The sequence below is a fragment of the Mastigoproctus giganteus genome, chromosome 4 (assembly GCF_048544385.1).
Source record: "Mastigoproctus giganteus isolate SK-2022 chromosome 4, ASM4854438v1, whole genome shotgun sequence".
Classification (NCBI taxonomy): Eukaryota; Metazoa; Arthropoda; class Arachnida; order Uropygi; family Thelyphonidae; genus Mastigoproctus; species Mastigoproctus giganteus.
The window spans coordinates 221154173-221180246 of NC_143578.1; the positions used below are offsets into that span (position 1 = coordinate 221154173).

A 26074-nucleotide genomic window follows, 5' to 3' on the forward strand; every position below is an offset into this window, starting at 1 on the left:
AGCAAGGACATATCCATGATGGAAAAGCAGTACCAAGGTCACTGGGATACTGCCATGATGGGAGATTACTGCTGATTTCTTAAGAAGGAAGAGGACTATAAGAAAAACTCTGAGTGGCACACATTTCGAAGGAAATAGAATGTATCTAGTACCTTATATATGTAAAAAAGTAAAAGTAAAGTGCAGCCATTATCAACCCACTGCAGGATGGAAGCCTCCTCAACAATTCATGCTGAGGGAAATGGACCATAATCTGCCACGCTGGTCCAGTGCGGGTTGGCAGATCGACCGTATTCAGCAGTCAGGGGCTTGAACCCCGGTCTACTCAAAGAGCATGTGCTACTGCACTCCCGCTCCTGCCCACTCGGCTACGGAGGCCGTTTATATATGTACTACATATTAACTACTATAGGTACTACATACCATCACGAAAAGTCACACAAATGCAGCAAGTTTATCTTAGAGAATGCTCCAAAAACGTAAAAGTAATGTAAACGAAGTCTTTTTCCAACTGTAATCGTAACTCATTTTTTTATAACGGAATCTCAACGATCAGTTTACACAATAACTACTCCTCACTCTTGCCTTAATTGTTCACTCTATAATTCCATTCGTTTTAATGTTTGTGCGTATCCCACTTATATATATATATATTTTTTTCAGACGTTTCATAACTAAAGAACTCAACTTTTTAAATGAAAATCTGTCTCAACATTTCTGCATCTTCCAGAAAAGTATGAAACCAGGAAACTTTACCTCCATAAAACTATATAAAATATGTAAATAAAAGGCGAAACAGAGAATTTAAATTGCACATTTTTGTAATACAGTACTGTATATCACGGGGCGTTGAATTTGAAGGAAACTTTGGGAGAAGACACATAACAAATTACACACAGCTGGATGACACTATATTGTCTCCTCTTGGAAGAAGACACACACCAAAGTACATGACATCATGCTGACTCCTCTGCAGCCAGCACTTAAGAAATTTGTAAAATAAAATACGGAAACATAAAGCAAAATCAAAGTATCATATAAAAGAGAAAACGTTCGTAACTCAAATGTTTGAAAAAAGTCCCATCGCATAAGAAACGACAGGTTCATGGGAAACGAAAAACCCAAAGGGCATAGCATTGGATTTTTTTGTTCTTGAATGCCTTGCGGTTCCTGACGAGATGGTGGAGGAGGGGGGGTACCCGGCGGTTGAATCCCTTCTTTATAAAAAAAACTTATTATATTTTGTTATCATATTTAATTTTACAAACTCTGAAATTATTATACTTCAACAAGACCTAGATAAATTATAGATGTGCAGAGAAATGGCAGCTGAGTTTTAACACTGAAACATCTAGGTAGCAGTAATCCTAGAGAAACGTACTAATTGGGTAGAACCAAACTTAAGTATAGTCCGACATGAAATTCTCTGACTAGTGCTTCTGTCAATGAATTTTCGCAGTACGCAGAGGTCACCATTCCATTGTATAAATTAACGGTGAGGCCAAATCTTGAATATTGTGTACAGGCTTCGGGACACCGTTTCAGGAAAAATCTGGACCTGCTGGAGAAGGTACAGAGGAGAAAATTGTTTTTGCTATTATAGAGTTTTAGGGACATCAGCGACTAAGGCCATATTACTCCGTGTATACCATCAGTAAATTGTGTGTGTGTGTTCTGTGGTCGATTTTCTGTTTAATGGACGAAAAATCCGAGTTTCCGGGAGAAAAAACCATGTTATCCTCGCCTGAGACCGACTTACTCGGGCACGTTGTGAAAAAGGCCCATAAACATTCCTCACGTCATCGACGGGACTCGAACTCATTTCTTTTCCACCCGGTGTGGGAAGGACGGAGAGTCTGCCAACTGTGCTACCCACGAGGGCAGAGGAAAGGGGACAAGATTAGTTAAAGGAGTATATTCTTATTCTATATTATATTATTTCTTAACTGGACGAAGATTTTACAGTAAATGTGCTAAGACCATTCATTCATAAAAACTATAGTTTTAAATAAATGCATTTAAAATCTTCGTAATTTAAATGTAAGAAAAGGCCATAGGCACGTTGATACGAGGGTGGTTCAATAAAGAATCGCCCTCACCTACTTCCACATATCGCAGAGTCATGATATTTTGTATGTAGCATCATACATATCTCGGTAATAAAGGTGTAAAATTTCAGCCCTGTGTCTTAATTTGTTTTTCTCTTACAGAGTTGAACGTGTGACGAAGTAGCATCATGAACAAAGTTGAAGCCAGAGCTGTAATCCGGTATCTGTTCTTGAAGGGGAAATCTCCTAAAGAAATCCACGAGGAGATGACAGCTGTATATAAGGATGAAGCCCTATCCTATGGCAGTGTGAAGCACTGGCATAGACAGTTTAGGTATGGTCGGACATCGGTGGAATCTGAGCCCATTCCGGGTCGTCCCCATTCAGCCATTGATGACAGCACGATCAGAAAAGTGAAATCGTTAATCATAGAAGATCGCCCGATATCTGTGCATGAATCCCAGGAGGTGAAAATTAGTGTGGGATCTGTTGAAAATGGATTCCTCGATTATTGACTGGTTTCCAGAAGGGTGATTGACAACAGAAATCACAAGAGTTGATAGCCCTGTGCCAAAAAAAATGAGGAAGACTTTTTCTCTCGTCTAATCACTCAGGATGAAAGTTGGATACAACATTTCGACCCTGAAAGTAAAAAGTAATCCATGGAATGGCGACATCATGGTTCCCCACCCCCCAAGAAGGCAAGGGTCCAAGCGTTAGCAGGAAAGATCTTGCTGACAGTGTTTTGGGATGAGAAAGGCGTAATAATGACCGATTACCTGCCGAAAGGTGGAACAATTACAGGTGCCTATTATGCTTACTCACAAAATTACGGGAGAAAATCAAAACACGTAGGTGTGGCATTCTGTCCAAAGGTGTGAGAATGCTTCAAGACAATGCCTCAGTTCACACTTCTGAAATTGCAACAACACAAGCGGCCACTTGTGGATATGAAATACTGCCCCACCCAGCCTGCTCATCCGATCTTTCACCATCTGACTTCTTGTTTCCTTCCCTCAAATCATTTCTTGGGGGGGGGGCACTTCCCTGACGACGAGACGCTCATTTCTGCAACAGAATCATGGTTCAAAGACCAACCTCACCGCTTCTACATAAACAGCATCCGTAGCCTCATCCATCGATGGGGAAGATGTGTAAATCTGCACAGTGGCTATGTAGAGGACTAAAACCTGTGCCAAGAATAAACAGGCTAGCACCCTCTGCAGCTAGGTCAGGGCGATTCTTAATTAAACCACCCTCGTAACACTGGTCAACAACAACAACAAAAAAAAAAAAGAAGAAGCCTACTTTCAGAGGAAAAGTTGCTGATTCTAAAGGAAATTAATCATCCGATTCCCAAAAAACACCAAAATGTCATGTCTTCATTTAAAGATATATCCGAAATTTAGTATCGTAATGAACGACCAATTTCAAATATGATTCAATAATTACACACTACTTTAAAAATTAGTCTTATTCTGTTTAAAGTATTTTATGAATAAGAATAATTTTTAAATTTAATATGTAGTACATATATAAGGTACTAGATACATTCTATTTCCTTAGAAATGTGTGCCACTCACAGAGTTTTTCTTATAGTCCTCCTTTCCCTCTTAAGAAATCAGCAGTAATCTCCCATCATGGAAATATCCCAGTGACCTTGGTACCGATTTTCCATCATGGATATGTCCTTGCTTATTATTTACTCCCAAATTCTGAGGGGGGGGGGAAACTGCGATGGGAATAAAGAAAATGAATTTTCAAAGACATCTGTAGCCGATATCTTCATATTGCAGTAAAGTTGCCCTGATTCATAACTAGCTTTTTTCCTTCTTACAAAAAAATCGTGCACAACCCCTTTAAACGATTGCCAAGCTGCTAGTTCAGTATCTTGTAATACATCATCGTTGAGACGTTTCTTTATTTGAGGCCCAATGAAAATTCCTTCTCAGTTTTGCATCATCTATTATAAATTGGGAGACACTTCCCTAAGGTAGCAGAATTCACTTCATCCATAGTTTTAACAAAATTCTTCATTAATCCAAGATTTATATGCAGAGGTGGAAGAAGAATCTTTTTCTGGTTCAACTATTAGAATATATTTTATATTCTTCCTCCTAAAAATTCCTCCCTCTTTCCCAACTGTTACACAATATAATGTTTTCCTGTTGCATAAACAGCATCCAATCATATAAATAACAGTATTTTGCGAAACCTCCCAGACCAGCAAGTAATCCAAATACCTTACGATCACTGCAGACAGTCCAAGCAAAGTCATAGTACTTTACTGCACCCAGAATCTTGGACACACTTTCATGTGTTTCTTTCAAGCCAACAACATGATGTAGGTGAACTGATGGGAATGCAGTTTCATTATGCAGCAAAACCGCTTTTAAACTTAATTTTGAGGCATCAGTAAATTTATGCTATTCATTAGGATTTTGTTCACTGCCCAGTTCGTTCAGAAGACCATTAATATCTTTAACTAATACCTTTAGGTATTAGTTAAATACCTTTTCTTTAACTAATTATACCTTTTCTTTAACTAATTAGTTAAATACCTTTTCTTTAACTAATACCTTTAGGTATTAGTTAAAGGTATGAGTGGTCCTGGGCTTTGAGCACAATCCTAATAAATCATAATACTGTTTGTTATTCAACTCTTCTTGTTTAATTAATTGCGGTGAGTTATAATTTTCTGGGTGATATTCTAAATTTGTTGAAGTTCACGGTCCAGTAAAGTCGGCAGCAGAAAGATTCTCTCTATATTCATCACTGCATCCTTTATCCCTTGATTTGGGAGGTGGCGGGGGTCTGGCATCGGCAGGTCTTCATTATGTGAACCAGGCCTTATTGCAGATGATATGTTATATTTGATTCTGTGCTTGCTTTTTTGGACATCCTTCCAGTCCACAGTGATGAACCTCCTTACAACCACAAGCATTGTGGTTGTAAGGAGGTTCTCACAGTTTCTATCACATAGCTATATACTGAAGCTGCTTTTGATGCCATCAAAGTGGCACTCCTTTGCTTACTTGAATTCCACTGTCTAATCCAAAGAAATATATCTTCTGGTTCATCACTCATAGCATCACCCCTCCACAATAACGTACTACAGATTGCTGCTCATGGACAAGTCCACAAGAAAGCGATTTCTGCTGACGTTTCACAAGGAGGAGTTCTATCTGGTTTGTTATTTACAGCCATCCTCGCACCTCTTGTCCGTGACAATGAGAAAATCATTACGTAGGAAGATATAAAAATTCTGACGCCTATCGCTCCCAACAATGACCTAGAGGCCAATATATGTATTAATAACAGTTTTATGAACATCGCCTCATACCTCAAACAGTATGGGCTGTTAATTAATCCACAAAAAACAAAACAGACATTTTCTTTTCCTCAAACCAATCCCAACATTAATAGCTCCAACGCTCGATATTAGAACTCTAATATCATCCATTCCTACCCACGCAGATTTGGGAATAGTATTTGATCCAAAACTTCGCTTTTATGCTCAAGATAAGCTTACGCCCAGAGCAGCCTCTCTTAATCTATGTCAAGGATTAAGAAACACTTAATCTATGTCAAGGATCCTCAAATAATTGGGTGATGATGATAATATTCAGTTTTAACGGCGCAAAAACGTCGAAGGTTATAATGCGCCAGGAAGAAAAATAATTAGGAAATACACCAGAACAGTAATCTATACTCTATGCCGCTGAAGTGCGAGCATCGACAGCTGCCACAACGAATCCTTGCTGGAAAATTCTGTCTCCTTAAATGGGCCAACCGGAAAGCATGTTTCCTTCCACAGGACAGAAGCTAGGTAGTCACAGTGAAAAATGTTAAGGACCAAAACTTAACACTGCCCAGTTTGGATTCGTGTTATTGGCGAATACCCAAGCCAGAACTTCGGTCCACCACGATGCTCTGCACGAAGCATTGGCAACTTCATCTCTCAGATCACTTCCTCCCAAATCAAATGCTAGCTAAAGTACAGCACCTCGATACCGACTTGAATATGTTTTCTATTTATAAAAAAAAAAAAAAAAATCCATATAGGAAAGAAGTGATGTAGCATTGTAAATACAGCTAATACTTGTATCAGGTGAGGAATCATCATAGAATATTACTTTTTTATTTTTTGCTTTTTATATCGCATGTATGAGCCCCTGGCCTTCGGCCATTACGGAATAGATCCAACTTTATCCATACTATACATTGTATTCATCTAGTTGTGTAATAAAGTCTCTCTCTCTCTCTCTCTCTCTCTCTACGGTATATGGGGATATCTATCCATTGTATGACGTTGTAAAACATTGGTGGAGAGAGCTCAAGTACAGACGAGAGATCGTCCATGATGAGGAAAGAAGTGGGCGGAAAGAAGGAAGAGAAAATTGAACAGCTGGTCCTCAATTATGCGGAGAATTATGCGGAGAGCATAATTCACAACGATTTGAATATGAATAAGGTCTCAGCACGATGAATTCCTCACTAGCTCACATGTCTTCAGAAAGAAAAAAGACAGGCCTACTCTGTTGAACTGATCGCTGTCACGTCATATGTAACACCGTTCGTGACCTGTTTTATAACCGATTGATGACTATGGATGAATCGTGGACACATCACACATCGACACCCAGAAACAAAACAGGTTTCAAAAACAATGGAAATATCCATTATCATCAACTTCCAGAAAGGCCAGAGTGCAACAATCGGCATGGAAGGTGCTGTCAGTTTTTTGAGATGAGATGAGTATTATTCTCACAAATAACGTGGAGAAAGGTATCACCATTAAAGTACTTTACTACAGCAACTTACTGAAGCAATTACATGTGGTAATTAAAGAAATACGATGCGGAATGCTCAGCAAAGCATGCTGTTGCTGCACAACAAAGCACCAACCCACACTGCTGTTGCAACCACTGACCTTATTCTCCTGACTTGGAACCTTCTGACTTCTTCTTCTTTTCACAACTGAAATCATTTTTGCGTGGAAAGCGTTTTTTTGGCAATGCAGAGGTAATTTCTGCGACAAAAGCATGGTTTCAAGAGCAAAGTGAAACCTTTTATAAAAATGGCATAAGTGGCGGAAATGATGGGAGAAATGCGTCATTTTGGGTGGTAGGTACTACATAGAGAAGGGGTAATATATGTTCCGACCTCCTGGGACATGGTCAGGGTAAAAACTTTTTGATACGGGAGGAGAGTAATATATATTACTCTCCTCCCGTATTACTCTTATTCTTTTTTTTTTTTCTCTTTTCTCTAAGAAACTAACTGAAGTACAGTACCTCGATGCCCTCTTCACAAGCAAAGTCACATTCACAAGTCTTGCATAACAATACACGCGAAGCGCACACAGATTGTCTAAAGCTAACAATACTACATTAAAAGTATTTAAATATATGGATTTCTTTTTTGCATACAAACTGTGGGGGGGAAAGGAATAATAATTTCCGGATTTTTTATTTGTTCGATTTTAATGAAATTTGGTTGGCTGCACAAATATTTTTAACAAGCACAAATACAAAATTTCATGAAAATCCGCCCATTAGAAGTCTCTCTGTTACATGCGGAATGGTGGACGGAAATGGTGAAAATGAAGGCAACAGGCGTTTAGTATATATATATATATATATATACAAATTTTTGTATATATATATATATATATACAAATTTTTGTATATATATATTAAGTGCGTTTTAAGTGCATTAATGACTTAGATCATTTTTGACACTTTAAGCCAACGTGCCACCTCCGTCTGCGACTGCCTCGCTTCAACTCGTCAAACGAATTATCTGTAAGAATCTAAAAGAATCATCTGAACGACGATGACTTGTCATCCTGAGTACTGGAGATGTGGCTATCACAGCAAGCCAAAAACGAGAATGAAGTGATGTGGTCGCAACCTGTGTTTTTATAGGCATGCATAATTTGCATAACGTGCGGCTCTGTAAGGTGGTAGATCGATTTCTATTGGATACCCGGAATTTGCATGCCAGGATGCCTATTATATCAAATATTCGCCATCGGCGACACTGAAATATTCATAAAAACATTTTGTTCTGTTAATTTTGTTAATTCAGGGAAGTAGATATGACACTGATCGTAGCACAGTGCATATAAAAGCATCGTTCTCTTCTACACCGGGTGGAAAAGGCCGCGCTCGAATCTTGTCAAAAACAGGAATTTTTATGTACTTTTTTCTTTTTTTTCACAATGTGGCTGAGTTAGTCGGTCTCTGGCGAGGGGTGCACAGTTTTTAACCCGGAAATTCGGGTTTTCAGTCCAGTAAACAGGCAAATCGACGACAGAACACATGCAATTTACAGACATAATATATAAGGCACAAAAATGTCACGCAGTATCGTTTCGGCACTATGGAAGCAGTTTCAGGAGACAGGAACCATTACAAGAAGAGCTGGCTACGGTCGCCCGAGAGCTATGTCAACCAGAACAGACCTATCTGGTTTTAACAGCAAGATGGAACCCTACAATCCCCTGTCATCAACTGTCTCTTGAGGTTGCTGCGGCCACAGGTGAAAACATTTACAACCGGACTGTGTTAAGAAGGCTCAAGTGGACTCTACGCAAGAAAGATCCCATTAAGTACAAACCACCGCACGTCTCGTCAAAACTGTCTCTATGAGTTTGGAACCTGACAAAATGAGGTAGAGTTCTGTTCTACGATATGTCTCATTTTAGCCTACAAACAGTTTTTACATCTGGAGACAATAAGGAATGAGGTACCGTTCCTCCAACATCAGAGAAAGGGACACACGGTGGAGGCGCTGTTCTGGTGTGAAGAGGAATAATGATCAACGGCCGCATCCTTCGTCATGTTTTTAATAGAAGTACTGTAACTGTGCAGAGGTACCGAGATCAGATCGTCGACCCTATATGCATCTTTTTAGGGGTGCGGTTGGCCCATTCTTTTCATGCATGACAACGCCACTGCACATAGAACTCAAGTGGTGGAGGAACATCTTCAAACTGGAAATATCCAACGACTGCCGCGGCCAGCATGATCACAGACTGAATTCCGATCGAAGATGTGTGGGACGCGTTTGGGCGTCGCAATGCACGCAAGCAACCAACTTCTCGGTCACTTGGCGAGTTAAGGTCCGCGCTGATGGAAGAATTGGATTTGTTGCCACAGAATCTTATACACACTCTCATAATTCGTATGGTTCACTGATATCTGGACTGTTTAGCTGTTTGGAGGGGATAATTCGCCGTACTGATGTCATGTGACCATATTTTCGAGCATATTGTATCGACTTCTGTAATGTGACCTTTTTGGTAATTCTTATACAACCTCTATAAATGTAGTTCATACCTGTCCGAAGTTTCTCGCTGCCTCCTCATTTCATCATTATTCTATGGTACACCATCATGCCGAATTTCAGCACCGCTTCACTGCAAGCACGAGTTACAACACGTTTTCTACGTGTTTTGTTATTTTTGTCGAAGCAGTAGTAATACACGCGTATTATGATGTAAACACACAAACTAACATATGCAGAAACTGTGACGTGATGCACAATTTGAAGAATTATTTTCGCAATGTGTGCATAAAAATTGATAAACAGCTGATGTATTAGGGGAGCTAAAAATCATGTTGGCCAGTACTGTTTCATATTGTTTCTTAATGTACTTACATGCCTAAACCAAATGGAACCTTACAGTGTATGTTAAACAATTTTTTTTTTCAGTAAAGGGATTCGAGCAAAATATATATACACACTAGTGTAAAATTTTATGAAGTTAAGAGAAAGGTGGGAAGGTCATGAGGTTATCTCATTATCACCTGTCGAAACTTCAGTAAAAATTTGTGTATATATCTATTAAACACGTCTAATGTCCATCGGTTACAAACTGAAATATATAGTTTAAGTGATAAATTCATAAAATGCACCAATACACAATGTGAACATGTCGTTAAAAATATAATAAACTCGTAAAAAATCACACAGATTCCATGCCATGAATAAAGGGTTAATATAGTTAACTATTCCTAGCTGCTGCTATACAACTCTCACCAGAACCTCATGCTACCAACATGTTATTTAGGTTAGTAAGCAATAAACCTCATTCCTCTTTGAGGGTAGATTTTAGTTCCTGGAAAGGGGGGGGGTAATTCGGGGTTTGGGGTGGAGATATGGCGAATGCCAGATTTGCAAACATATTTTTAGAGGTCCTAAAAATAAAGTTGCGGGTGGGGTTCTAAATAAACAGTAATTGTATTGATCTGCGAGGGGGGGGGCAACTTGTAACTCTGGAGAAACTGTGCCACCTGCTTAATTACCGACTTACAAAGCATCCCAAACATGCTCTTTAAGATTTCGGTCGGGGGATTCTCCAGATATCCTCGTTTTCCAGAAATTCATCTACCAAATCAGCCTTATTGTCTATATTTCTCTACAAAAAAAAAAAAAAAAAAAAAACTGCACCCAAAAAAATGCCTCATGAAGGTCTCAAAGGTTTCATCTCCATATCAGCGAGTGATCAATATTCCGTCCTCAAAGACATGGAAGGATGTTTGGCCGTTAAGGGTGGTGTCACTCCTACCCTTATTTCTCTACTACGAAAAACGTCGTCCATTTCCCATATGTTGAAGAACTGATATCATACATCATTTTTTCTCCAGATATAAATAACACTGTGAAGAATCATTATTCAGGCTGAATGTTGATTTATCAGAGAGCAGAACTTGACGCAATTGTTTTGCCTTCCCATTACTGCGCACTATACTTTATGATAAACCAGTGGTTTTCAACCTTTTTATAATAACGGCACCCCTAAGTAATTTATTTTATTTTGCGGCACTCTTACTCAATTTTCTGCCTATTAGATCCGATTCTCTCTCTCTCTCTCTCTGTTATATGATATTTATTACAATAATATAATCATAAAAATTACATTTCATAATACAAATTATATATATATACAGTATATAATTTTATTCTTTATACAGATGTACTAAGCAAACATCAATTACAGATCACCAAAAAATTAAAAAGATACTGTACGCCTTTTTATAATGAAATAAACATATAAATTAAAAAGTAATAATAAGTTTAAGTAACTTAAACCAAAATTACGTGGCATCCCTGGAATGTTGTTGCGGCACCCCGGTTGTAAATCACTGTGATAAACGAACATTTTAGTGAGACCGCTATGGGGGAACACAAATCGCAAATTTTTTGAACAATGTAGTGTTCGCGCAAACGTGAGACAATTTTTTTTTTTTTTTTGTAGTTGTTGGCACATCGGCTTCTGTGGCCATAATGCACCCCCAAGGTTTTTGCAGTACTTTGATCCAAGCCCGAGGCAGGATTCGAACCCGCGACCTTTGGGTTGCTATCAGGCACTTTACCTACCCGGCTAGCCCGGTCGGCCGCGAGATCTTGCTACCTCTACTCTGCCAGATAGTGACTGGAGTCAGTCCGAGTAATGTGTATGCGGGGAGCATTGTCGAGGCCACGTTATGTCAAGGATCTGGGTATATTCTTACCATGTGTACGCCATATCCAAAAATTTCATTACTTCATACAGCATGTCCCACACACTTTTTCTTACTATTGAATACACCATGAATTGTCAAACTAATAGAGCAAGCTTATCTGCGAAAAGATCTAAACCTCCCAAGCACTTCCTAATTCATTTCACAAATATACGTGGTCTCAGTTCTAATCTCAACGATGTCCATTTCCACTTGAAGTCTGCCAAACCCAATGTACTTTTTCTGACAGAATCTCAGTTATCGGTTGATTCAACTACTGCTCATCTGAAATGCCCAAATTATTCGCTGTATGATTCCTTTCGCCTCAAAGGTGGTACTTGTGTGATATTCCCTGTCAGAGACTTGGCAATCTGGAATCTCCTCTCTGATCTTCTCTGCCTTAAAATTCCTCTACTTCATTGTGTCAAAGTCATCTGTTGTCTCTACAGTTTTCCCAACTCCACTAATCACTTGGAGCTCTTTGACTTCCTCTCTTTGCAACTTGACTTTCTCCAGTCCAACTTTCCTAACAGTGAGGTAATTTTCCTTAGTGATTTTAATGTTCACAACTCCAGCTGGCTTCCGTTTTCTAGTCATACCGACCCAGCTGGCCGAGATGCTGAAGCTTTTGTAATTACTAATGACCTTGCACAGATTGTTCATTTACTTACAAGAATACCGGACAATCCTAATCATACAGCCAACACGCTTGATCTTTTTCTCACAAACAATCCTTCTAAGTGCACAGTCGAAGAGAGAGGTCCTATAGGCACTTCAGATCACAACGTGATGATTGTCTCTTCTCCAATGGAACCTTTATCGCATTGCTATTCCCAACCTCGTATTGTTTGGCCTTACAAGAATGCAAAATGGAATGACCTGCGAGACTTCTTTTCTTCTTTTCCCTGGTCCGATTACTGTTTCAAAACTTCTGAAGTCAACGTTTGCTCAGATCGTGTCAGTGAAATTATTCTTGCAGGAATGGAATCCTTTACCCTACACTCCACTTTAAAATCTCGTCCTTTATCTAAACCTTGGTTTTCCAATAAACGTGCTAAGGCCGTTGAAGGGAAGAATGTTGCATGTTGTAATTGGCTTGTTTCTAATTCTCCGGTTTCATTTTCTGCCTACACCAAAGCTCGCAACAATTGTAAAGCAGTTATTAATCAGTCCAAACTAGAGTTTGAACAGGCTAAGAGTAGAAAACTTGCTTCTTGCCCTAATGGTAGCCGAGCATTCTGGTCTCTTGCCAAAGCTATTGGCCACAACTTTTTGCCCATCTCTGCTCCCACCTCTGTCCAAACCAGATGGTTCTGTTGTCACTTCAGCCAAGGATAAAGCTGACATGCTGGCATCCCGTTTTTCTTCCAACTCATGTATTAATGATCTTGGTAAAACACCTCCCACCATTCCCAACACGATCCATTCAATGCCTCCTGTGGTCTTCCGTCAAAAGGATGTCAGAAGGATTTTGACGAATCTTGATGCTAAGAAAGCTCCAGGTCCCGATGGTATTTCTCCACTTGTTCTCAAAACCTGTGCTTCTGAACTTACTCCTATTCTTTGCCGCCTTTTTTCACTTTCTTATTCCAAAGGTGTTTTTCCTTCTGCTTGAAAATTTGCTAGTATAAAGCTAGTTCCTAAAAGGGTGACAAATCCCTCCCATCCAATTATCGTCCTATTCCAATTACCTCTACTCATTCTAAAGTAATGGAGAATCAATTAACCGCGAACTCTTAAACTACCTAGAAACCTTCCGTCTGATCAATGATCGCCAGTACTGAATACGTCAGTGTCGATCCACTGGTGATATTCTGGCTTATGTTACCCATTTATGGACTAATTCAATGGAAAGGTTCGGTGAAACACGGGTAGTTGCTCTTGACATCTCAAGGGCTTTCGATCGTGTTTGGCATAAAGGTCTTCTAAACAAGCTTTCATCTTATGGTTTGCCAACTGATTTTAGTAATTGGTTATCCAGTTTTCTCTCTGATCGCTCACTGAGGGTGATGGTAGATGGCTCTCTGTCTTCTAACTTCTCCACTAATGCCGGTGTCCCCCAAGGTTCAGTTCTTTCCCCCACTCTTTTCCTCTTGTATATATTGGAAGCTACTAGGCTTCACATACCAACTAAGAAATATTGTTCAAGGTTTAGGCCTAAATGAATGTCAGATGAACTAATGAGACATATGGCAGAGAAGAAAAATGCATGGAATACATATAAATTAACACGTGACACAGAAGCCTATGATAGATATAAGTTGATCTGTAACTAAATTACAAAGGAGGTTAGGCAGGCGAAGGCAGATTACGAGAAATCTTTGGCAAGGGATGCAAAAAAAAAAAAAAAAAAACAGCAAAGAGTTCTTTACTTATGTAAACTCTAGAAGGAAGGGGATGAATCAGATTGATCCACTTGATATCGCATGATTGTTGTTATTTGGAACATTAGCAACTAAGGCCATATTGCTCGGTGCGGTGGTCATTCCCTGACCTTTCCGCATGCACCGTATTTGGTGGTGACGGGCTCGAACCCCGGTCTAATCAAGAAGCGTGTGCTACGCACTGCTGCTCCTTCCCACCTGGCTACGGAGGCGCCGTCTAATCAAGAAGCGTGTGCTACGCATTGCTGCTCTTTCCCAACTGGCTACGGATGCGCCTTTGATATCGATGGTTCAACTGTTGATGATCCTGCTCAGGTAGCTAACAAACTAAATGAATATTTTGTATCGACATTCACACGTGAGGAGTTATTCAGCGAGGGGAATGCCAGAGGTGTATTCAACTCTGGCAGTAAGCTAGATAATCTTGTAATAACTGAGTAAAGTAGAGGAGAAATTGTTGAAGATAAACACAAGAAAGGCACCTGGGGTGGATGGAATCTATCCAGTGATATTAAAGGAGGCAGCAAAGGAAGTAAGCAAAACCTTAGCCATAATCATGAGAGCTTCCTTGGACTCGGGGGAGGTACCCATAGACTGGAGATGTGCAAAGGCGACTCCAATTCACAAAGGAGGATCAAAGGCTGACACAAGTAATTATAGACCTGTGAGTTTAACTTCTGTTCCAGGAAATTAATGGAGGCACTGGTTAATGGCGCATTGCAGGATCATCTAGACAAGACTTCAGTTATAACTCGGACACAGCATGGTTTTGTTAAGGCGAAGTCTTGCCTGACCAATTTGATTGGATACTATGATGCAGTCATAAAAGAACTGGATGCAGGTAATAATTTGATATTATATACTTAGATCTTAGAAATCCTTTTGATACTGTTGCACATGGAAGACTGCTGCACAAATTGGAGCAGTGTGGCATTGGAGGCAAATTGTTGCTATGGATAAAGGGCTGGTTGACAGGGAGAAGACAGAGAGTGGTAATCAATGGACACTGCTCATCGTGGACTAATGTTATCAGTGGAGTCCCTCAGGGGTTGATTGTTGTGTTTGGTCCATTATTATTTGCTGTATTTATAAATAATATTGATGATGGTATATCAAGCTTAATATCCAAGTTTGCAGACGATAGAAAGGTTGGCAGGGTTGTTAAGGACACTACTGACGCTATGCTGCTGCAACAGGATCTGGAAAGGTTGAAAAGATGGGCTGAGAGGTGGTAAATGAAGTTTAACATTGACAAATGTAAAGTACTACATATGGGAAACAGTAACCCCAGAGCAACGTATCAACTCTGCGGTACTACACTGACAGTGGTGGAGAATGAAAAGGACCTGGGGGTAATTGTGCAGGCAGATATGAAGTTCTCTGAGCAGTGCAGACGAGCTGCAAGAGTAGCTCATGGTGTCTTGTCAATGATATACAGGAATTTTTCTAGCAGGGATAAGGAGGTGATTATTCCCTTGTATAAGACAATGGTCAGGCCACACCTTGAGTACTGTATACAGGTCTGGAGGCCTCATTTCAAGAAGGATGTAGAGCTGCTGGAACGAGTACAGAGAAGGGCAACAAGATTAGTCAATGGAACGAAGGGTTGCTCTTACGAAGAAAGGCTTAAGTTTTGCAAATTACAGTGTCTGGAGACTAGACACCGGCGGCGAGGTGTATAAAGCCTTTAATAGTTTGAGCATGCTCAATGCTGATGGGATTCTGCCTCTTGCTCAGAATAATCATCTGAGAGGGCATATCAAATTGAGGAAAGACAGATGTCGGATAGATGTGCGGAAATTTTCCCTTAGCCAGCGGGTAATTGGTTGTTGGAACAGACTTCCATCCCTTGTTGTGGAAGTTAATAGCCTAAATAAATTTAAGGCTGAACTGCACAGGTATTTCGAACGAACGAAGGGGTGAAGTGGAAGGTTTTTTTTTTTTTTTTTTGGCTGATGCTGCATATGCTTGCTTTCTTGCAACATATGACTCTACTAATGTTAATGCCATTGCTAATATTAATGACCTTCCGTTGACTGAAAATCCTATCTGTAGTTTTGCCGATGATAGCACATTGCATTCCACTTTCCATTTTGAGAAACCTTATCCTGCTCAATCAGCTTCAACTTCTCGAAAATCTGCTACCAATTCCTTAAATGCCGATCTTCAGGTAATTCTCCATTGGGGCAAAGACAACTTAGCTGATTTCAACCCTTCTAAAACTCACTTGTCTTATATCTCGCAAAATGGATCTACTGCTCCTATGCTTATCTTTAGTGACACTCCGATTTCTAGCAAAATGATATACCTCTTTTGGGGATTACCCTGTCTTCTAATCTCTCTTGGCACAAGCACATTACAAATATTTCTTCCTCTGCATCTAAAAAAATTGGTTTTCTCTTTCGCTCTCGGCGTTACTTTTCTTCCAAACAGCTGCTCAATCTGTATAACTCGCAAATCCGCCTTACCATGGAACATTGTTCCCACATCTGGGGTGGTGCCCCCAAAACCTCTCTCAGGCTTCTTGATTCCATTCAGAAGAGGGCAGTTAGGTTGATTAATGATTCATCTCTAACAGAGTCTCTCCACTCGCTGTCTCATAGACGTACTGTTTCTGCTGCATGCCTCTTCTACAGATTCTTCCATGGGCACTGTTCTTCTGAATTGGCTTCTATAATTCCCGCTCTCTCTCTCTCTCTCTCTCTCTCTTTCAAAACAGTTCGAACACATGCTGCCACCAGCCAACATCCATTTAGTGTCCAACTTCAAATTCACAGTACCAACTTTTCATCCTCCTCATTTATTCATTCAACTGCCGTTTTCTGGAACAATCTTCCTTCATATGTATTTCCTGAAAATTACAGTCTACAGAAGTTGAAGTCCAATGTCAAACAAATATCTTCTTTCGTCTTCTCAACCCCCAACCCAAGCACGGTTCTAAGTACTATAGGTTCTAATATCTCTCGTGTTTGGGGTTTACATAAAAAAAAAAAAAAAAAAAATAGCACGACCTCACGCCTATGTGCTCTCCGATACAAGTTAACAGGTAGACGTTTTTTTTTTTTTTTTTTTCCCTGTTGCATTTAGCTATTAAGCCAAATATTCGCGTTTCGATGTGATTGCCCGTGGACAGTCTCACCTTTCCTGTGGTTACCCGATCCTGTTTACATAGCCCTGAAATGACACTTTCTGACATGTCGAAGGATCTGAAAGTATCCACACGTGGTAAACACACCACCTCCATCATTCAAAAGGCACTGCTGACAATCATCCAGATGGTGTCTCCTCCCCACATTGTAGAGTCCTGTTAAAGGAAACTTATCAGATACTAGGCAAGAGTAGGAACAAAAGTAAACAAATTAGTTAATGTACACAGCGCGTTACATTTCAAGCACATTCAATTTTTATTCTTTTTCTGCGATTGAAGTAAAAAGTAAATATAGTTATCTCCTTATCAATTAATTACTAAGATTATAACTTTACAGAACACTTAATTAACACTCTGTAGTTTTACGCTCTTTAAACTTAGCCGTTCAGTTTAATTACAACTGTATAATATTTATTACTCTTCTCCCGTATACTCTTTTCTCTTCACAAGCGGTCACGTTCACGAGTCTTACATAACAACATACAAAGAATGCCCGGACTGTCTAAAGCTAACAATACTGCATTGAAACTACATTTAATCTCATTATTTATTTTTTACATACAAACTGTCGGAAAAAAGAAATAATAATTGCACCAAATTTCATTAAAATAGGACACTTTGCGATTTAATGAAATTTGGAATGGCTCGACAAAATTTTCAAAACGCTGAAATATAAAATTTCATGAAAATTCCTCCTATATACATACATTTGGAGAAAACAATAAGACTACTGTATATATATATATATACCGAGTGATCACTGAATTATGATCACCTACCTAATACTTCGTAGGTCCTTCTTATGGCTAAACAGGGAGACGGGCTACCCTTTCACCATCTCTAGGAGTGTGCTCTATACAAACCTGGGCATGAAACCCTGGGAAACCATAGTCAAAGAGAGGAATCTATACACCTTAGCACAACTTCTATGCGGCCAAATGAATTCGCCTGATATCTAGGATGTTTCTGCAAACCCTCGGACCTCACAAAGAACCCGGTGCAGTTCAACACTTTGTCTACAATCTTGTCAGCAAAATGTGCAATACCTTAGGTCAGTGTTCCCGGCAAATACGTTCGGAATGTATAACTCCCTGGGAATTGATGCCTCATTTTTCTGCAGCTCCAAGCGCTATAGACAGGACATAGTGAAAGAACTCTATAAACACGAACAATAAGCGCTATGTGAAAAAACTTTCCTGCAAAGGCTTTCCTGGATTCACCACTGTGTTTTTTATTGTTTGTTATTTATTTATTTTATTGTTTATTATTTTATGTATTGATTTTCACCTTGTTATGTATTTGCAATCTGTTTTGATCTCTTTCAATTCCAATGAATGTATTCCACTGGAATTTGCATAATGTACACCTTTCTAGCCGAACCAGGCTGTTCCAGGGGTGCCCACTGATGTGGAAATAAAATGATATTAATAATAATAATTTTGCCCTCAGTACAGCAGCTATCCGACGTGGCATTGGTTCAACAAGATGTCGGAAGCGTTCATGAGGTATGGCCAACCAAGCTGTGTATAAAGCGGTCAACAATGCAGGTATGGAGGTGATTGGTGTATCCAGATGCCTGATATGCCTTTCCATAGTGTCTCACAAGTGCTCTATGGGATTGATATCGGGAGAGTTCCGAGGCCAATCGATATGCTGGAAGTCAGAACTGCGTTCCTCACACCATTCCTGCGCAACAAGGGCCCGATGACTCGGCGCATTGTCATCTTGGAACACACCATCGCCATTCGGGAAAAAATGTAACATAGCGGGGTGTACACAGTCAGCAAGCAGTTGACGATAGCGGAGACCACTGATACGTTGTTCCACATGGACCAAGGGTTCACGTTCCTGCCAGTGATACATGCTCCACACCATACAACCGCCTCCACCGGCTTGCACTTTTGATACCACGCATGATGGATCAAGAGCCTCACGTTGTTGACGCCAAATCCGTACACGACCATCCAAGGTGTGGAGTAAATAACGTGACTCATCCGACCAGCACACCTTCTTCCAGTCTTCTAACGTCCAACTTTGCACCAGGGATGGTATTGCACTACTTCGACTAAATAACGCTTCACCAATGGAGAAGACTAACGTTACTTATTCTCGGTGGATACCACCACCTAGATGGCACCATATGAAAGATGATATGGACAAAACACTGTGTTATCCACATACTGTCCCTATTAGACTTAGGAAAGCAAAAAGGTGTAGGAAAGTGACAGTAGGAGAGGAAGAAGAAGAAATGCCGTCGAAAGATGAAAGTTACCCTCGAATAGGTAACGCTTCCCAATTAGGGAAGACTGTTGTTACCCATTCGAGGTAACGAGGGCCCCATAAATCCCCCCACCTCCAGACGGCAACGTACGCAAGGCTTGTTGGCCTCTCCTCGGTAGGTATCCTGGTGTTGCCATCGTGGCAGTCCAGTTATGAAGTATAACTCCACAATATGTGAGATGCCTGATGGTGTGAAAATAGTATAAACTAGGGTGATTATTTTGCATAAAGTATGAGACTACGAGTAAGATTCACTAGTGAACAGATTAGCGCCACTGCACCATGTTTTGTTCGTAGTGAACTTCCGAAGTAGATTGGCATTGTTTTATGTGTATCTCATATTGTGGATACCTTCACAACGAAATGCCATGGTATTACACTACTTCGACTAAATAACGCTTCACCAATGGAGAACACTAATGTTACTTATTCTCGGTGGATACCACCACCCAGACGGTACCGTTTCAAGGCTTGTCAGCCTCCCCTGGTGGAGACCACACCCCCATCGTACTGCAGCTGTTGATATGCTTTTGGAAAGTGATGACATTGTTCGTATGGATTGGCCTGCCCGTTCCAACGATCTAAATTCCATCGAACACATATGGGACGCTCTTGGGAGGACGCCTAGCGGCACACCCACCAGAAAATGTTCACCAGCTGAAGATGGCGCTGACAGAGGAATTGACGATGTTACCGCAAGAACTTATCATCAACATTGTTCTAAGTATAGACAGGCAGTGCAAAGCTTGCATTGACATTAGGGTTGGCCATATCTCCTATTGAGGACCACCTCTTCCCTTTGTTCCATCTTTGGCAGTGATGCATCTGTATCATGTCCCTCTGTACCGTTTTGTTTCCGTTGTTGTGTTGGTGCTGTTTCCTTCATAATTTATGTACCTCACGAGGTATGCTTTTCTGTACCTCCTTTGGTATGCTTTTCCCATATCCTGGCTACTCTTATGAGAAGCTATAGGTGAAGCATTTTAATTTTTATTAAAATAACGAAGGAAAAAAGTATAATACAAAAACGTTTTGAGTGAATATCGAGGTATGTAAACGAGGTGAAAACAATCAATTTTATATATTATTAGTCAATTAATTAGTAATTGACTGGTAACAATTTAATTAGTTAATTACTTTTCACTTCTGTTAGTCACAGAGTGAAAATTCAATTAAAAAATCGCGCAAGAAATCTAACGCGCTGCTGACATAACTTGTTTTCCTTATATCCCATTGAAAAAACCTGGTCGCTTCTTTCTTAGCGCTGGTTTAATTTTTTTTAGATCACAACAGTAATCAGCATGCCAGAACACGGTGGCTATCCAGTGCCATCTTTATGCGATAGTGGTCCTCGGAACTTAGAAACGTTGAGGCTTCTTTAAGCCTGCATTATTGCGGTGGTATATGATTACACCATTAGTGCAGTGGGGTGTATCATCAACCCCACTTCGCATTTTCATAAAATCAGTTTTAATACAAATAATTATATATGTGTCTTGATATAATCGGTAACTAATCATCTGAACGTGCTGGATGCTCCCAATCGGAAAGATGGCACTGTGCCTATTACCTTGTTTGCTGAGACCACGCTCTACAGTTTTATTTCGTTTTAACATTCACCTCCAAGGTACTGCTGAGAAGAAACTACTTACATTTTTACAAACTTTGCCTTTATAAATCTTTAAATTGAGCTCTCTCTCTCTCTCTCTCTCTCTCTCTCTCTCTCTCTCTCTCTCTCTCTCTCTAACTAACTACCTGATTACTTTCAGCATCCGCCCCAAAGAGAAGTTTGTTGAAATGGTTTTTGATCTCAGAAAATAATTTATCAACCAAATGTACAATTCTTCATTTGCATATAATAGACAAGTGACACTGTTGCCATGCAGAATCCATCCTAATTCGGCTTAATCCAGTCCTTTTTTTATCGGATTATCTGAAAACTATTTATACCACCAAGCAGAGGCGTATTCAGGGATGGGCCCTTAACCACATATAAGTGTTCCTATATCCATCTTAAAAAAAAAACACTCATAAATGTGGTAGTCATGATCCCCCCCCCCACACACCGTATAATATCTACATACGGTACTGCCACCAAGACTTGTGTCCTTAAAGACTAACTGTATTGCAACATATGAGTATCAGTGCCTTTTTTTCCACGTGTACACAAAATTCAATGGCAGTTCTGAACACGTGTGTGCTTCCCGGCCGTGCCGTGAAAACTGAACCTGCGAAAGAAAGCATGCTCGTAACTGAGTTACATTAGCCTCATAAGTGACTTTCGTTCTTTTTCTTTTTCTTTTCTTTTCTTTTCTTTAGTGTGTGTGTGTGTGTGTGTGTGTGTGTGTGTGTGTGTGTGTGTGTGTGTGTGTGTGTGCGTGAAAAAAGGAAAAATTTTCTGTAGGAAAATATTTTCTTTGATATTTGTATACCATATATGGTATACAAATAAAAACAAATACTGTTTATACAAAGAGAAAGCTAGAAAAGTTTATAACCTACAATAGCAATTATCTGAACAACTGAAAGCATATTTTAGTGGCATCATGTAAGATCAAACATGCACAGTGCGAATCTCGTTTACACTCTAATTACAGTACTGTACTTTGATACGAAGATGTTCGGCGTGATGCCTTCAAATGTATACGAAAAATAATAAACACAATTCAATTTCACTGTATCCTTTTTATTATACTTCTCTCTTAAAATAAATTTTTGACAGCGGGTTATAAAAAATGCTCTTAAGTCGTTGAGAATAAATAAAATTGAAAAGAGGGAATCAGAATAAAATCCAACAGTACAATCTTTCACTTGTGCTTACACACACACACACACACGTGATTCCACAGAGTAATTGTTATCCGCGATATCACATTACGTATTCGCATACTATCATAACAAACAGTATGTAAGTCACCATGCTAAGTCAATGTCATAGGGTACAGTAACAGGTTGTGGTGCTTTCTTCCGTGAACAGAAGCTCAGTAAACGAGCACGCAATTTCCCCCACCCCCTTACATCTCCGCAATTCAATTCCGTCCCGAAGTTAAGGGAGGGAGAGTAAAATGAAATCGTAATATAAATTAAAGACCTTGTGCTTTGAAAGAACTAGCTATACGTTATAACCAACCGCCGAAGTCAGCGGCTGCGCAGTTAATCTAGAAATCGGCTGTACGTGGCCTTGTTGAGCTCTTCGCCATAGCAACAACGCGATGGGGATTCGAGAAGCATCGCTAGTAAATCAAAAAAGGAAATCTCCGGAACTACTTGGCTAACGGTGGCAGCCGAGCCGAGATCGGAGTCATCTCCCGAAAACAGTCCTGCGAAGCTAGGAATATGTGACGTCTTTGGCACGTCAGCACACTCGGGTGTATTCGGATACTATCGTTGTCCATATATGGTTCGTGCGTGGCTCCAAACTGTGATGTCACATATGAATTATTCATTGCTTGTCGTAGAGCAAGGACGAACCCATTTCACGTGTGTTAAAAATAAAGTATTCGTTAATAAAGGTTGTCGCCTTTAAATGAAGTAGCAAATGCTTCATATGTATCTAGCTCGCCAACATTTCGTTAGGAACGAAGTGCCGACACCGATAAATACTGTTATCGACGATACAGGGAAACGGAAAGTATACAAAAAAGTAGTAATGAATGAACGCCTTGCTCTCTACCCCTACGTAGACGTCAGCTGTGACGTCTATGGTAGAGTACGCAGCCGAGAAAGTTTGTGCTCTGATTGGCCGCCACGAGGTTCCGGTTCTCCAAATATGGAAGTAGTGGAGAGACGTCCGTCATTCATGAAATGAGGACTATAAAGCATTGGTGGTTCATTCATCTGACGTCTATTAGTGTCTGTTCGGGACGACAACATACACGTCCGTGCTAGCGAGGAGTTCCACGGTGAATGTCAACCGTCAAAGGTTGTGAATGGCTTCTTTATTTACTTCACTACGGTGTCCTACATTACAGCCGTGAGGTCACGGCCAGTAACACACTCTCATCTCGCGTGTGTGTATACCAGTGTTTGTTGTGTGTACGAGTCCCCCCCGTCGGTGACTCTTGCCAACCAGTAGCATGATTATGGACACTCTAGACACGCTCTCCCAAGCCTCCCTTAGTGATCCCCAGTTCACTTGCAGCTTTGACATATTCAGAACCCTGTTGTTGGGGGAAACCACGAACGAGACGAGGGCTGGTACCGGTGCCGCCGACCTGGTTACGGAAATTAGCCGGGAGTTACTCGGCGGCGGTGAGGGAGGTGGGGACGATTCCCTCAATACACCGGTGACCACTCAGTTTTATTCATTTTTCTGTACAGAGGCTGATATCCCCGATCCAGGATCGCTAACAGGTAAGCTTTCGTTTCCTTCAGGTAATGAAAAACTACAATACTGATTTTACTCTTAATCCATCTACTATAAGAATTTGCTCCTTACTCTGTTTTCTTAATGTAAACTTTGTATATATTTTAATTAAAGTTTTGTATTAATTATTACTGTTTTGTATTTTCTGTAACTCCTAGCGTTCTCACCTTTATTTAAGGTCTGTGTATATATATAAATAAGACAATTTATAATTTTTCTGGTTTATTATGATATATCTTCTAGTGGATGTCATTAGTGACCTTTAACATTTAGTGACGTGTGTCGCACAACCACGACACAGAATAATTCGTGTTTTACGTATTCGATGTTATTATTGATAACATCTTACCATGTTATTTTCTCAGTTATTTCCTTATAAATTATCCGTTCTTCGAACGTTTCTAATCCAGCTGATTCGCCTTCGCAAATTCTCGTCGTACACCTGCTCTCATACGAGCCCACGAGGACACATTCACGCATACACACCTCGTTCTCCGAGATCTCGTATGTGTGTGCGTGCGTGTATGTGGATCGATACGTCACTTGGCTTCTGCAATTCCCGATTTATTATGTTATATTTGAGAGATACAAAAATCAATTACTTTGTCTCTGTTGCTGTTTTTTAACTATTTTATACTGTCGTAAAAAGTAAGAAATTTCAACAGCTGTTTTAATGGCAGAGACAGGCGGCTTCTCGACTTCCCGGCATGGCATCTCTGCGCCAGTAGTAGTGAAAAGATGACGCCAACAGTTGCTGACGCGTGAAACAGAATACGTAATGTTGAACGTAAGCAGAATACTCTCAACCTCAAAACTGTGAGTTATTTTCAAATAAGTTCGCTTATTTGAAAAATACAAAAAATATATAAATAATGTAAAAGAATCTCAATGGAAAAGCGGTCATACGATAAATAATTAATTACACGAACAACTATTACTGTGTGTTTAAAAACGCGCAACTGCAGTTCAGAGGTTGGGAGATAGGATGAAGTCATTTTACGTTCGGAGGGTAGACGGAATGTTTGAAGGATGGATGGGGAAACTCTAATGATCTCATATGATATGTATGATTTTATTATGGTCAGATTAATTGATTTAATGAATATAAGCACGCCTTGAATATATATATATATATATATATATAATTCGATGGAAATACGACAAACTGATGTCAATTCGCGGGGTAGAGAGTTACACTACTAAAGCAGGTAGGCGTGGTAGGTAGCATGTTGCGTAGTGCTTATATGAAGTGAAGCAACTGGAAACAAAATAGTATAGAATGTTATGATAAGGGCTATCTTTAACGTTATACAGACAGATAAACAAAAAAAAAAGTTTGCTGCGTCTCTTTTTTCTAATGTTATACTTTTAGATGGCTCACAGAAATAAAAATAAAAGAGATTTAACATGTTTTTATCGGTGTATACATATTGAATATAAAAATGAACTCTGTTGTATTTCAGATGTTATATATACTGAAGAGGCCATTTGTATTCATTGCATTTTATACATATACATAACCTGTTTAGATTCAAAAATGCGAATAACAAACTATAAGTAGTTGATCATTCATACCAATTTTGACCGTTTCTGCTAGTATAAACTTTAACTTAATATAACTGATAATGAACAATTAACCTGTATTTAAAATTTGCGCAGTTTTATTATTCAAAACTTCAAATAATCATTCAAATAAAGAATGTCTATTAATATTTTCCTACAAAAAAACAGAGCCTTCTGAGACGTACCTGAAGTCCAATAATGTATATCTGAATTATGGGAAAGTCCCTAGAAGTGTGTTCCCTGTCCTAATTCACACAAACTACTCTGATGCGACCCCCCCCAAGCTGTGCCAGGAACAGCTCTCCCATTAGCTCGCACATATTACGCCTCTGAAGTTGACCGTTTTCTAACTCTATAAATCATATGTAATTTATACAACTAAAAGTTGTCATTGTTGGAAGGGGTAGATTGCTTAAAAAACACATTTTTCCGGTATTGCATTCAAGTACTGTATCCTTATTCAATATATTTTGTACTCTTATCAGGAATTTATAAAGAAATTTTCAAGCAGCGATCGTTTGTCAGCCTCTCATGAAGGTGTAGGAGTTTTTCCTGTTTTTCATTCCGCGGAACATGCGACTCGATCTTTGGCAAACTGGAAGTACACTAAATTTACAGGCACCCAATATGATGACACTTCATGGCCCCAGCACTTATCAAAATAACTCTGTATTGGTATACAGATAATTTTCGAATTCGTTCTAAAGAGTAAATTAACAGCGACAAGTTCTGGTTTTTGTGGTATATCGAAAACCTGCTCAATTTGTGGCGAT

The 26074-nt window shown here is 39.7% G+C and overlaps 1 protein-coding gene across 2 annotated transcripts in view; it reads left to right on the plus strand.

Annotated features, from left to right (window-relative positions):
• Positions 1 to 26074, plus strand: part of LOC150087425 (uncharacterized) — a 108595-nt gene that overhangs the window by 52629 nt on the left and 29892 nt on the right. The window contains exon 1 of one of the 2 annotated variants that reach the window (XM_090371175.1): positions 23216 to 23725. The exons of the other annotated variant lie outside the window; for it this stretch is intronic. Within the exon in view, the coding sequence (XP_090227301.1) occupies positions 23449 to 23725 (277 nt within the window). The 5' untranslated portion in view covers positions 23216 to 23448. Of the gene's footprint in view, positions 1 to 23215; positions 23726 to 26074 lie in introns of those variants that run through there. 2 annotated transcript variants of the gene reach the window in all.